The sequence below is a fragment of the Dendropsophus ebraccatus genome, chromosome 3 (genome assembly GCF_027789765.1).
Source record: "Dendropsophus ebraccatus isolate aDenEbr1 chromosome 3, aDenEbr1.pat, whole genome shotgun sequence".
Classification (NCBI taxonomy): domain Eukaryota; kingdom Metazoa; phylum Chordata; class Amphibia; order Anura; family Hylidae; genus Dendropsophus; species Dendropsophus ebraccatus.
Genome location: NC_091456.1, coordinates 22,567,716 through 22,580,995, shown reverse-complemented (window position 1 = coordinate 22,580,995; position 13,280 = coordinate 22,567,716). Strand labels below are relative to the sequence as shown.

The 13,280-nt window shown below is 45.8% G+C and overlaps 1 protein-coding gene across 1 annotated transcript; it reads left to right on the top strand.

Moving 5' to 3' along the window:
• Window positions 1–3,460: 3,460 nt before the first annotated feature.
• SDF2L1 (stromal cell derived factor 2 like 1) lies at window positions 3,461–10,412 on the top strand. Its single transcript, XM_069964045.1, has 3 exons — window positions 3,461–3,688; window positions 7,799–7,995; window positions 9,514–10,412. The coding sequence occupies exons 1-3, from the start codon at window positions 3,523–3,525 to the stop codon at window positions 9,796–9,798; spliced, it is 648 nt and encodes a 215-aa protein (XP_069820146.1). The 5' UTR covers window positions 3,461–3,522; the 3' UTR covers window positions 9,799–10,412.
• The last annotated feature ends 2,868 nt before the right edge of the window (window positions 10,413–13,280 follow it).

Below are 13,280 nucleotides of genomic sequence, written 5' to 3'. Positions count from 1 at the left end.
TTTTTGGTGTCATGGAACATGGCCTTAAACTGCATCTCTAACACCCACAGACGTGTGTAAAAAGTCTATTAATTCAAATCTAATATTCTTATGTCAAAAAGAGGGACATGTAAGGGGCAAAGAGGGACAGAGGGACTTGGCTCAAAAGTAGGGACTGTCCCTCTAAAAGAGGGACACTTGGGAGGTATATAACATACACCTTGGGGCAGATTGCTGATGACTCTGCCATCAAGCAGGGGGCCAGACAACCTGACTCATCCAGATTTACACTTTCCTACCAATATGCTGCATCGGTTTGAGGTCAGGGTTTTCTGCCAGTCAAATTCCTCCACACCATAGGAGACATTGCTAAACTGCTGTCGCCAAGTTCAAGTATTAAAGCGACTCTGTACCCACAATCTGACCCCCCCAAACCACTTTTAATCCAAGATTTGTCCTGGGGTCCGTTCGGCAGGTAAAAATCTGTGCCCTAACTTTGCACAACCCCTTTGTCCCTCCTCCCCACCCTCTTCATCATTAGGAATGCTCCAGGCAGATTGTCTCCTATTCCTCAGCTGTGTGAATACTGAACATGGGCTGGATTGTTAAGCACCTGTGCAATGTTCAGCATGGAAAAAATATTCCCGTGTCATTCCTAATGATGAAGAGGGTGGGGAGGAGGGACGGAGGGGTGGTGCAAAGTTAGGGCGCAGATACTCCCGTTTGGCACAGGGCTGCAAGTTTAAAAGTTGTTTTTTAGGACAATAACTGCATCACCTGCCGAACGGACCCCAGGACTGATCTTGGATTAAAAGCAGCTATCTGAAGGTACAAGTGGTTTGTGGAGGGGGGGTCAGATTGTGGGTACAGAGTCGCCATTTTTTTATTTTAGCCGATGCAGGGATCCTCGTGGTCCCTTTTTTAAAATGCCCCTCGGTGCCATTTTTATGCCGTGCATTAGCCCGGCTCTATGCACTGGGGACAGGCCTGCTGCCCCCCAGTGTGAAGATATCCATTCCCCTGTGTCACATGACTCGGCCGCCTGTCCCAGAGCATAAAGTTGGGCTAATGCACAGTAAACAAAAATGGTGCAGAGTAAGGGAGCCGGGCCGCGTTTCAAAGAGCCGGGCCGCACCACCAGGATCACCGCACCGGTGCAGATCGGTAAAAAAGTTTTTAAAAAAAAGCGATTTAAGCATGTCACTGCAAGCAAAAGAATAAAAAGCTCCTCCACCAGAACTAAGGGCCCAATCGAAATGAAGACAATCCCTAAGGCTGGGGTATGTCATTACAGTGCCGCGGCAAATCAGAGATTTCCCCGCTGCCACCATGATATTGATACACCATGCCGGCCGGGGAAACATTCATGGACTGTGATGCAGAAAATCTGCAGCTTATAGTAATAGGTGAATACACAATCCAGCTCTACCATAAATCACCCTGGTCAGTCACGACCTTCCATCATTAAAGGGGTTATCCAGCGCTACGAAAACATGGCCACTTTTGCCCCACTCTTGTCTCCAGATTGGGTGGGGTTTCAAACTCAGTTCCATTGAAGTAAATGGAGCTTAATTGCAAACCGCACCTGAACTGGAGACAAGAGTGGGGCAAAAGTGGCCGTGTTTTTGTAGTGCTGGATAACCCCTTAAAGGGGTACTCTGGGCTGGGGGGGCTTTTTTCCGATCTGGCCGGGGAGGAGGTGGCTGAGGGCAACGACGTCCACTCACCTCCCCGATTCCAGCAGCGGGTCTTGTATCGCGGCGCTCCGGTCTCCGCTGCCTGGCCGCTTTCTGGTCTCTGACGTGGGCTCGAGACGTAACGTTTCAAGTCCGCTTAGCCAGTCAGTGACGGAGGTGGGATCCCGCCTCCGTCACTGACTGGCTGAGCGGACTTGAAACACCACATCTCGGGCCCGCGTCAGAGACCAGGAAGCGGCCAGGCAGCGGAGACCGGAGCGCCGCGACACAAGACCCGCCGCTAGAATCGGGGAGGTGAGTGGACGTTGTTGCCCTCAGCCACATCCTCCTCCCCCCAGATGGGCCCTGACATTCGGACTTTCTCGCATAAGATCAATGAAGTTAGTGTCAGGTTGCAAGTAGGAAAACAGTATAGTGCGAGATCGGCAGCTGATTGTCGTACATCAAACGAGGTTAACCAGAAAGACTCTGAGGATACAAACACACACGAGAAATCCCATGCAGATCCCTCGTGTGTGTTTGTACCCTAGTACCTATGGAGAAAAATCGTAATAGAAGAAGGAAAAGGTATCTAGGTCCTCAAGTAAGACAATTTATGTGTATGTAAATATATATGTATATATATAAAGCATAAATTCACAGTAAATAATAATGCAATAAAATAGAAACTTTACATCTTCCCCGCCCAGCATGTCCCAGCCCTCCTCCGCTCCTCCTCCACGTCTCTGACAGACGCCATTTCTCACTTCTCTGGCTGCAGCTTTTAAATTCCGAACTGTCTCCTTTCTCTGCGGGGCTTCTGGGTCATCCGATCAGTGTATGATCCATAAAGGTGACCCTTAAAGGGATACTCTGGCAAAAATCATTTTCTTTCAAAACAACTGGTTTCAAAAAGTTATACAGGTTTGTAATTTACTTCTATTTGAATATCTTAAGTCTTCCAGTACTTATCAGCTGCTGTATGTCCTGCAGGAAGTGGTGTATTTTTTCTAGTCTGACACAGTGCTCTCTGCTGCCACATCTGTATGTGTCAGGAACTGTCCAGAGCAGCAGCAAATCCCCATAGAAAACCTCTCCTGCTCTGGACAGTTCCTGACATGTACAGAGGTGGCAGCAGAGAGCGCTGTGTCAAACTGGAAAGAATACACCACTTGCTGCAGGACATACAGCAGCTGATAAGTACTGGGAGTGTTTTAAATAGAAGTAAATTACAAATCCATATAAATTTCTAAAATAAGTTGATTTAAAAGAAAAAGATTTTCATAGGAGTACCCCTTTAACATGACATAGCTTGGCGACTTTAGGATTCTGGTACTGGAGCTTTAGATGGCGTCTGTTCTCCCTATACAGGGTCAGAGAGGTTAGACCCCTCCCCTATGACACATAATTAATTTTTTTTAAGGGTTTATGACTTTAAAACCTACAGTCAGTTTATAACCCATCACTAATAGCTAATAACAGGGAACAGTAACCTATTTTTCTAGTTCGCTTCTTTTGCGTATTATAAGATGTGGGCACAGTACACACGGAGCGATATCTGTACGTGCACCTGCGCCTGTACTCCAGCACAGAGCGCTGTGATAAGACTCTGACTCCTGATTGGCTGGCTGACATTGAATGGGCCATGGCGTGGACCAATCACGTTCTCCCTCGTGTCTACAACCCGCTGTCATCCAGCTCTCTCGATCTAGAGGTGACTTTAGTCTCCGCCCACCTATTACTACGGCTTCTTTGATTGGCTGATAAGGCGGACTGCCCCGCCCTTGTCTGCTGGCGATTGCTGATTGGTCGCAGTGACATGTTGAGGGAAGTTGTAGAGGAGCCGGGCTGAGGTGCCGGGGAAGCAATGCTGCGGGCGGGATTCGGGCTCCTTGTGCTCGGGCTTTGCTGCACCTGGTGTCCGGGCCAGGGGAGTGACGAGGCGGAGTACGTAACGTGCGGATCCGTGGTCAAGCTGCTGAATACCCGACATAATGTGCGGCTCCACTCCCACGATGTCAAGTATGGCTCAGGTGAGTACAAGTCGTAAAGCAGGGGAAGGGAACCTAAAGCAAGGCTAGGTTGCTGCTCTGAATGTGTTAGTGACCACTGTCTCCCTGGGATGAGACTACAACTCCCAGCATGCTCTAAAAACTACCTGTATGGGGAAGTGACCGTGCACCTGCTCTGATCAGGTCCCTCACATCTCATGGCAGCGCCTCCTGGAGGTGACAGGTGGTCAGTGCACACCAGGGCTGTACAGGTTGGATGTTATCTCAGATCCGTGTTCTCCAATAAAACTATAATGCTGCGTTCACACGGACGATTATCGCTCCAATTTTCGCAATACCGATCGCATTTCAGCGATAATTGTCTCGTGTAAACACAGCGAACGATCAAGCGACGAGCGAGAAATCGTTCATTTTGATCTTCAACATGTTCTCAAATCGGCGTTTGTCGTTCTCTAAAAATTCTCAGATCGCTTCGTGTGAACGGTCTTTCAAAGATTCACCCTATTTGTGAGATGAGCTTAAACGATTGCAATAACGATTTTTCTTACGAAGTTTCTAACGATTTTTCTAACTATTTATTCGTCTAAACGCCGATCGTTCTAGAAACCAAAAACGTACAGGATCCGCAGCAGATTTGATGCCGTGTTCAGTTGTTTAGATCAAATCTGATGCGGATCCGCAGCATAAAATCCGCTGCGATGCGGTGTGTGTGTTTGTACCCTAAGGGTAGCTTCACACGTACCGTATCGCTGCATTAATAACGCTCCGAGTCGGCTAGGTCCTGGCAGATCACTTTCACTACATACACACAGTGGTCTGAACGACCGCTACGTGTATGTAATTCTGCTGGCCGCTTAACCCCTTCAGCTGCCGCCCGGCTCCCGCTCTGTATATATTACCTCTCCTCGCTGCACGGGGTCCCGGTGTACTGCTCTCCTGCCCAGCCAATCAGTGTGTTGCCCAGACGCAGCCACTGATTGGCCGGGCAGGAGAGCAGTACGCCGGGACCCCGTGCAGCAAGGAGAGGTAATGTATACAGAGCGGGAGTCGGGCGGCAGCTGAAGGGGTTAAACGGCCAGCAGAATTACATACACGTAGCGGTCGTTCAGACCACTGCGTGTATGTAGTGAAAGTGATCTGCCAGGACCTAGCCGACTTGCAACGTTATTAACGCAGCGATACGGTACGTGTGAAGCTACCCTTAGGGTACAAACACACAGTGGCGGTCTTTGGCACCAAGCACCCCAAGCGGTCTATATACTACTGGGGGAAGCAAACAAGGGGTACATACTACTGGGGGCAGGACACTAGGGGTTAATACTATTGGGGGCAGCACACAAGGAGTATATATCACTAGCGGTAGCACACAAAGGATATATACTACTGGAGGCAACACACAGCAGTCTATTTTGGAACGCGTTGTTTTCGGGGCTGCCCCCCCCCCTGCAGCCCCGATCGCCCCCCGCAGCCCCCTGCAGCCCCGGTCGCCGGTAATGTATAATGTCCGACGGCTAGGGGGTTAATGGGGAGGGCTGCAGACAAAATCGCAGCAGGGATGTACATCCCTACAGCGAGTTTCTCTGCTAATGAAAGTATAGGGCCGGGATCTGCAGCGAGTCTCGCTGCAAAAACGCAGCAAGGAGACTCGCTGCAGATCCGGCAAGTGGGTTTGTACCCTTAGGGTGCGTTCACACCTACAGGATCTGCAGCAGATCTGCAGCAGATTTGATGCTGTGTTCAGTTATTTAAATGAAATCTGCTGCAGAAAATCAGCTGCAGATCCTGTAGGTGTGAACGCACCATTAAGGAATTTTCTGGACAGGGAGGCTTGTGCTTTTTAAATGCCCCCAGGTGCAGTGGCAAAAAAAGTTGTACTCACCTGCCCCGACTTTACCTGTGGAAACAAAATGCCACAGGAACCAGGAAGGAGAGGACCAAGCACCATGAAAATGGTAGTGGCATTGAATCAGGGCAGGTCAGCATACCTTTTTTTTTTTTTTATTATTATTCTCTTCATAGAAAGCCCCTTAAAGGGGTTGTCCAGCGAAAATATTTTTCTTTTAAGTCAACTGGTTTCAGAAAAATTTTAGATTTCACCTAAAAATTTCCAGTCTTCCAGTACTTATCAGCTGCTGTATGTCCTGCAGGAAGTGGTGTATTCTTTCCAGTCTGACACAGTGCTTTCTGCTGCCACCTCTGTCCATGTCAGGAACTGTCCAGCATAGTAGCAAATCCCCATAGAAAACCTCTCCTGCTCTGGACAGTTCCTGACATGGACAGAGGTGGCAGCAGAGAGCACCGTGTCCCACTGGAAAGAATACTTCCTACAGGACATACAGCAGCTGATAAGTATGGGAAGACTTGAGATTTTTAAATAGAAGTTAATTACAAATCTATATAATTTCTGACACCAGTTGATTTGAAAGAAAAACGTTTTATCTGGACAACCCCTTTAAATGCTCTATGTGGCAGGCTCAAGATGTGTAGTTGAGGCAAGTTTGTTACGACATCCCATGTCATGTCAGACCCACTAATATAGTCTGCTGCAGATCTAACACAGTAAGGGCGCTTTTACACAGAAAGATTATCTGACAGATTATCAGCCAAAGATTTGAAGCCAAAGCCAGGACTGGATTTGAAAAGAGGAGAAATCTCAGGCTTTCCTTTATGACCTGGTCTCTGTTTATAGTCTGTTCCTTGTTTTGGCTTCAAATCTTTGGCAGATAATCTGTCAGATAATCTTTCTGTGTAAAAGGGCCCTAAGCATAAAGCCCTTCAGAAGGCCTCCAGCTGTCATGGTAACTGATTGGCACCTTAAGGTCATGGAGCAAGGGTGCTAATCATCGGTTAGAGAGGCCTAACACCTGTCAGACAATCACCTGGAGGCCGCGTTCACTATTGGTTTCACCATTTATGCGGTAAATATCCATAATCAGCGTGGTTGCTGATGTCCTTCATTATGGCTGGGTTCACACTGCAGTTTTTACAGTCCGTGTAACAGATCCGTGGTTAGTTTTAACGTACATAAAAACATGGTCAACCACATTTGTGTATGCTAAAAAAGAACAAACTTTTTTTTTTTAAATAATAGAATTCAATGGAAAATGGATCCAAACAGATGCACACAGCTGCATCTGTTTTTTTTCCCATAAAAACTATATAATAAATGCATAAGTAATTGTCCGATCTATTAAAATATAACAATAGTGTTCCTGCACGGTGTAAACAAAGAGAGGGGAAAAAGCGCCAGGATTGCAGATTATTTATTTTATTACAACTATTTATTTATTTACACAACTAGTAATGGTACTAATAAAAACTAGAGATCGTGGCACTAAAAATGACGCGTTGCACAGCCCTGCAAGGTAAAAATTAAAACCGTTGTAAAAGTCACAATAGGGTCATTTTAATCCTAATAATTTGCACCAAAAAAAAAAAAAGTAAAACATAGTAAAGCTATGAAAACATGGATATCGCTGTATTCAGACTGACGTATAGAATATAGATAGACAAACTGGTGTAGAGAAGATAGACACCGGAACTCCCCATTGCATTTTTTTTCCCCTAATTTTACCCTATGAGTAATTTTGGGGTTCCTTCATACATTTTATGGTAGATTGAAAGGCGCCATTACAAAGTACCTGTAAAAAAAAAAAAACAAGCCCTCACATGGCCCTGTAGATGGAGAAATAAAAGCACTATGGGGGAGATTTATCAACCATGGTGTAAAGTGAAACTGTCTCAGTTGCCCCTAGCAACCAATCAGATTCCACCTTTCATTTTCCAAAGAGTCTGTGAGGAATGAAAAGTGGAATCTGATTGGTTGCTAGGGGCAACTGAGACAGTTTCACTTTACACCATGGTTGATAAATCTCCCACCACGGGAATCCCATTGAATACAATAGGACATTGCTCTGTACATATTTTACGGGCGGAATATGCACACGGATTCAGCTTGAAATTTCTCAGGGTGGAGGAAGGCGAGGAGGAAAGAACAAAAATGAAAATTGGCGCCTGGTTATTTAGGCCATAGTGGGCTGTGTTATGAAAGGGTTAAAAATTAGCTTAAAGAATCCATACGTTTTACAATCCCTTTAAGGCACTTACAATATTCCTACTTTTATCTGTTAGGAAGCGGCCAACAGTCGGTCACCGGTGTGGAGGCTTCCGATGATGCAAACAGCTACTGGAGAGTAAGAGGCAAGAGAGATGGAGAGTGTAACCGTGGGGCGCCTATAAAGTGCGGCCAAACCATTCGCCTTACTCATGTGAACACGGGGAAGAACCTGCACTCGCATCATTTCTCCTCCCCTCTATCCAACAACCAGGTACCCATATACTTCAACGAGACCACAGCTTGTGTTTTTGAGGTTGCTTGTTGACAGCACTGTGAGTCCAGAGTGCTGTCAACAATTTCAGACAGCGCTCCGTACGTGTGAATGAGGCCGTAGTCTGGACACTTTTGTAGAATTGCGCACAAAGATATTTGTTACAGTCCTTAAAGGGAGATCATTTTGATCCTTCCTATAAAAGGTAGGTTTGGTGGCTTGAAACGTTGCAATGAACGAATAATGGTTTGAAAAGTGATGGATCGGATGGACCTTCTCATCAGTGTGATGCTTGCAGCTAGCAGCGCACAATCTCCCGCCAGTCAAACTAGGGACATCATGGCCTGATGTCATGTGATGTTATTCATACTGTTAACTCTTTAAACAAAGAACTATCAGCAGGTTAGACAAACCTAACCTGCTGATAGCTCTCTTTTGCTCTGGAGACACGGAGGAGGAAGTTATGTCTCTTACCTTCCTCCTCAGCGCCGTTCCAGTGCAGTTAGTCTTTTTTTCCACGTTTCGGTAAGACCGTTAGGAGCACTGCCCGTCCACGGCTAGTCTGCCCTTCCTAATGATAATGAATGGGGCGGTCCGCATCTGCGCTATGGCGGGGCAGTGCTCCTAACGGGTGCCCCAGTGCTACTAAAGATCTTACCGGACAGTGGAGCGAATGACTAACTGCATAGGAATGGCGCAGAGGAGGAATGTAAGACGCCTACCCTCCTCCTTGGTGTCTCCTGTGAAGTAGGGACATATCGGCAGGTTAGATTTGTCTAACCCCCTCTCTTTCTCATATAAAAATACAATTTGGTTTGGTGCACTAGGAACATAGTAACTTAGTTAACAAGGTTGAAAAAAAAAAAAAAGTCCATTAAGTTCAACCAACAGATACCCTACTGTGTTGATCCAGAGGAAGGCAAAAACCCTGCCGTTTGCCCCATCATAGGGATGAAAAATGCTTCCCGATTCCAAAATGGCAATCAGAATAATCCTAGTAACCTAGTGCCCATAACTTGTTATATTATATTTTTCAAAAAAGCATCCAGGCCTCCCTTGTACTTATTTAATGACTCCGCCATAACACCATCATGTGGCAGAGAGTTCTATAGTCTCACTGCTCTTACAGTAAAGAATCCGCACCTGTCCTTCTGGTGAAACCTTCTTTCCTCTAGACGTAGAGGATGCCCTCTTGTCATACTACCATGCACCAATTTTTCCCACCCCTCCTAATGTACATATAGGCGGCGCTGTGCAGTGAGGTTACTCCAGCGCTTATAACTGCAGAGCATCAGGAGGGGCAGGGTGGATCGGTGCACTGTGGGCGGTAGTCCCGGCTCTAATGCACCAAATCGGCTTATTTACACAATAAAGTCAAGATTTCCCCAGGATCAGGTTAAGAAAATAGCCTTCATCCTCAGCGCCCCCTATGGGAACATAACAGTAACCTGCTGTTAGTTTCCCATTAAGCATTTTTTTTATGTTCTAATAAAATCTTTTTTTCTTTCCCTCCTACAGGAAGTTAGTGCCTTTGGTGATGATGGGGAAGGAGATGACCTGGACACATGGACTGTGCAGTGCAGTGACACACTGTGGGAGCGGGAAGATACAGTGCGCTTCAAGCATGTTGGGACCAGTGTTTACCTGACTGTTACTGGTGAGCAGTACAGCCACCCCATCAGGGGACAGAGAGAAGTGCATGGCATGACAAACGCAAATGCCCACAACTACTGGAAAGTCATGGAAGGAGTGTTCATCAAACCGAGCCTTCCTCCGGGTGCGGGAAGACACGACGAGCTGTGAAAGAATACGGACTTGGGTGCGAAAGAACTAAAGAATAAGTGGAACCTGTTTCATGACTTGTAAAGAAGAGCGGCGCTTTGTGTTTTCCTACTGTAGATCAATGGGATGAGTCTTCTATTTGTTACATTGTCAAAGTGTGAAAAGTTTTGACCACAGTAAACCACTTTCCACTGTCCATTCCTAAAATAAGGATACCTGCTAGCACAAGGATGGGGAACCTTGGCTCTCTAGCTGTTGCAAAACTACAATTCCCATCATGCCTGGACAGCCAAAGCTCAAGCTTTGACTCTCCATGCATGATGGGAATTGTAGTTTTGTAACAGCTGGAGGGCCAAAGGTCCCCCATCCCTGTGTTAGAATGTCCCTATGGTGTCTACCTAGCTACGTTTTGGCTTGTAGGGGTAAATGGATCAGCAGAGATTTCCTCTGTTAATCCTGAAGTTCAGATCTCCTTGCCCCCAACCCGCGCAACCCACATTCGATTACATGTGTTACAGTGTAATGGCATCTTTGTAGTCATGGAGACCCGAACTTACGGATTAAGGCTGGGTTCACACTACGTATATTTCAGTCAGTATTGTGGTCCTCATATTGCAACCAAAACCAGGAGTGGATTGAAAACACAGAAAGGATCTGTTCACACAATGCTGAAATTGAGTGGATGGCCGCCATTTAATGGCAAATATTTGCTGTTATTTTAAAACAACGGCTGTTATATTGAAATAATGGCCGTTATTTACTGTTATATGGCGGCCATCCACTCAATTTCAACATTGTGTGGACAGATCCTTTCTGTGTTTTTAATCCACTCCTGGTTTTGGTTGCAATATGAGACCCACAATACTGACTGAAATATACGTAGTGTGAACCCAGCCCAAGGGTACAAACACACACGGCATATACGCTGCGTATTTACTGCTGCGATACGCAGCAGAGACGCAGCAGATTAGATCTGAATAACTGAACACAGTATCAAATCTGCTGCGTATATGCTGTGTGTGTTTGTACCCTAAGGGTATGTACACATTATAGAATTCACACGGATAACTTCAAGTGTGCTCTCCTGCTTGAAGTTCCGCCAGTCCCATAGGCTCCATTCTGTGGGCAGGCAGATTCTGCCTTTTGCCGTCAACCCAAAGAATTGACATGACAATTCTTTGGGTGGACAGTGGAATCTGCCTGCCCATAGAATGGAGCCTATGGGACTGGCGAAACTTCAAGTGGGGAGCTATGGAATCTGACAGAAGCTATCAGCACAAGTCCGTAGTGTGCACATACCCTAACAGAGTAATTCTCCTCTGTTCCGACAGCAGGCCGTCATGCTGGGTACACTTTCATAGCCTTTGATTGCTACAAGATGCTGAAGGACACCCTAGGGCACAGTTCTGACGGTTTGTTAGGAAGCAGGCACAGGGTGTTCACTTGAGTTTTATCATTTGTTGTATCAATCTTTAGCTCTATCAGATGTTGATCTCCCTATAAAGACATCACAGGAAATATTGGTGCGTCCCTTTCATGTGCCTCTTTCCTTCTGGTTCTGGTTTATACTATGTTTTGATGTTCATGATGAAAAATGAGCACCTGACACAGACATATCATTCCTGTTTTCTCATGATTTGGAGGTGTTACTTTAACAATAAAAACGGTTACATGAAATATTCTCTATGTATGTGATTTTAATGGTTTATCAGTTATATGTAAAACATGGTTCACCACGTCTGGAATTGGCACAACGTATCATCTGTTTGGGACCACACTCTCAACTGGAGCAGAGCTTCTCAATCCTGGGGACCCTCGCTCTGTGGATAGTATTTTCAGTAACCACTTATTATACTGTAGGTCTCATGCAGAGGCGACTAAGATGATGACATGTCTAAAAATTGGCTATCATGTAGTTGTCTCTTTTTTTGTAAATGCGAAGAAAAGTGCAAGCAGAAGCTGATGGAGTAGTGTCCCATATCTTTTTGAACCTAGGGCACAGGCCCCGTCTCATTTACACCGCTCCTCTGGATTACACGTTTTTGTTTTTTTTTTTTCAACCAAAAGAAGGCATCGGGACCTATTTGAACCCTGCAATGAGCAAGGAGGGGGGGGGGGGGGTTGGTACAGATTTGCTTTAATTGGGAACTATGTCCCTATTGTGCAGGAGACACGGAGGATGAAGGCATGTCTCTTACCTTCCTCCTCTGCACCGTTCCCTTGCGCTTAGCCCTTTTCTGATGAACGTTATTCACGTATGGTATTTTTTGGGAGTTAGACAGTTGCGTGATCTTCATCTCTTTACACCAATCTTTGCAAAATAGGCAGGAAACCAACTCTGGATATACACTTTAAAGGGGTACACTGGGCTGGCTTACTTTCTGCGTTGTGCTGCTGCTGGAAGTATGACATCATGGGACGGCTGCGTACCAGTGCTGCCATGCGGTGTTGTGATGTCAGCTGTAGTGGCCGCCCTCTTCTTCAGACACAGCGCTTGTGATAAGCTGTGCCTGATGAGGAGGGCGACACAGCTTGGACCAAGAGACTGCCTCTACAGCTGACATCATGGCGCTGACGTGCCGTGACCTAATGTTTCTGACGACAGCGCTACTCAATAATATGATCAGCAAGAACAGAAATGCCGCGGCACTTATCCAATTTAAAGTAAATCTTTTATTTTGCTTACAAAAGAGTGGGTGCAAACAAAAAACAACAGGCTACGATCGTTTCACGCCTCGATCTGGTGCTTCCTCTCGGCCCCTACATTTTTGTTTGCACCCACGCACATGTAGGGTACAAACCCACTTGACGTATTTGCTGCGTGAATCAGTCTTAAAAATAAGCAGGCAAAACGCAAGTTGGCTTTATACGATTGTTCTGCATTAAAATACGCAATTGCGTATTTTTGAAGTGTGAAGCTACATGCATTTTTCGCACAGGTTGTTAACAACTGATGCTTTGCTAACAAAAAGCTTTCACGCTTCAAAAATACGCAATTGCGTATTTTAATGCAGAACAATCGTATAAAGCCAACCTGCGTTTTGCCTGCTTATTTTTAAGACTGATTCACGCAGCAAATACGTCAAGTGGGTTTGTACCCTTAAAAATAAGCAGGCAAAACACAGTTTGGCTTTATACAATTGTTCTGCGTTAAAATACGCAATTGCGTATTTTTGAAGCGTGAAAGCTTGTTGTTAGCAAAGCATCAGTTGTTAACAACCTGTGCGAAAAACGCATGTAGCTTCACGCTTCAAAAATACGCAATTGCGTATTTTAACACAGAACAATTGTATAAAGCCAACCTGCGTTTTGCCTGCTTATTTTTAAGACTGATTCACGCAGCAAATACGTCAAGTGGGTTTGTACCCGTAAGCAAAATAAAAGATTTACTTTAAATTGGATAAGTGCTGCGGCATTTCTGTTCTTGCTGATCATATACAGTCTTCTAAAGCACGCCGAACAGAGCACCACCAGAGTGAGCCCAGGTGAGTGGACCTAATCCT

What these genes read in the sequence shown, in the direction of transcription:
- SDF2L1 (XM_069964045.1), top strand. Translation starts at nt 3,523, where the DNA reads ATGCTGCGGGCGGGATTCGGGCTCCTTGTGCTCGGGCTTTGCTGCACC. An exon ending in CGATGTCAAGTATGGCTCAG is followed by an intron (nt 3,689 to 7,798) that starts GTGAGTACAAGT and finishes TTTATCTGTTAG; the next exon opens with GAAGCGGCCAACAGTCGGTC. An exon ending in CCCCTCTATCCAACAACCAG is followed by an intron (nt 7,996 to 9,513) that starts GTACCCATATAC and finishes TCCCTCCTACAG; the next exon opens with GAAGTTAGTGCCTTTGGTGA.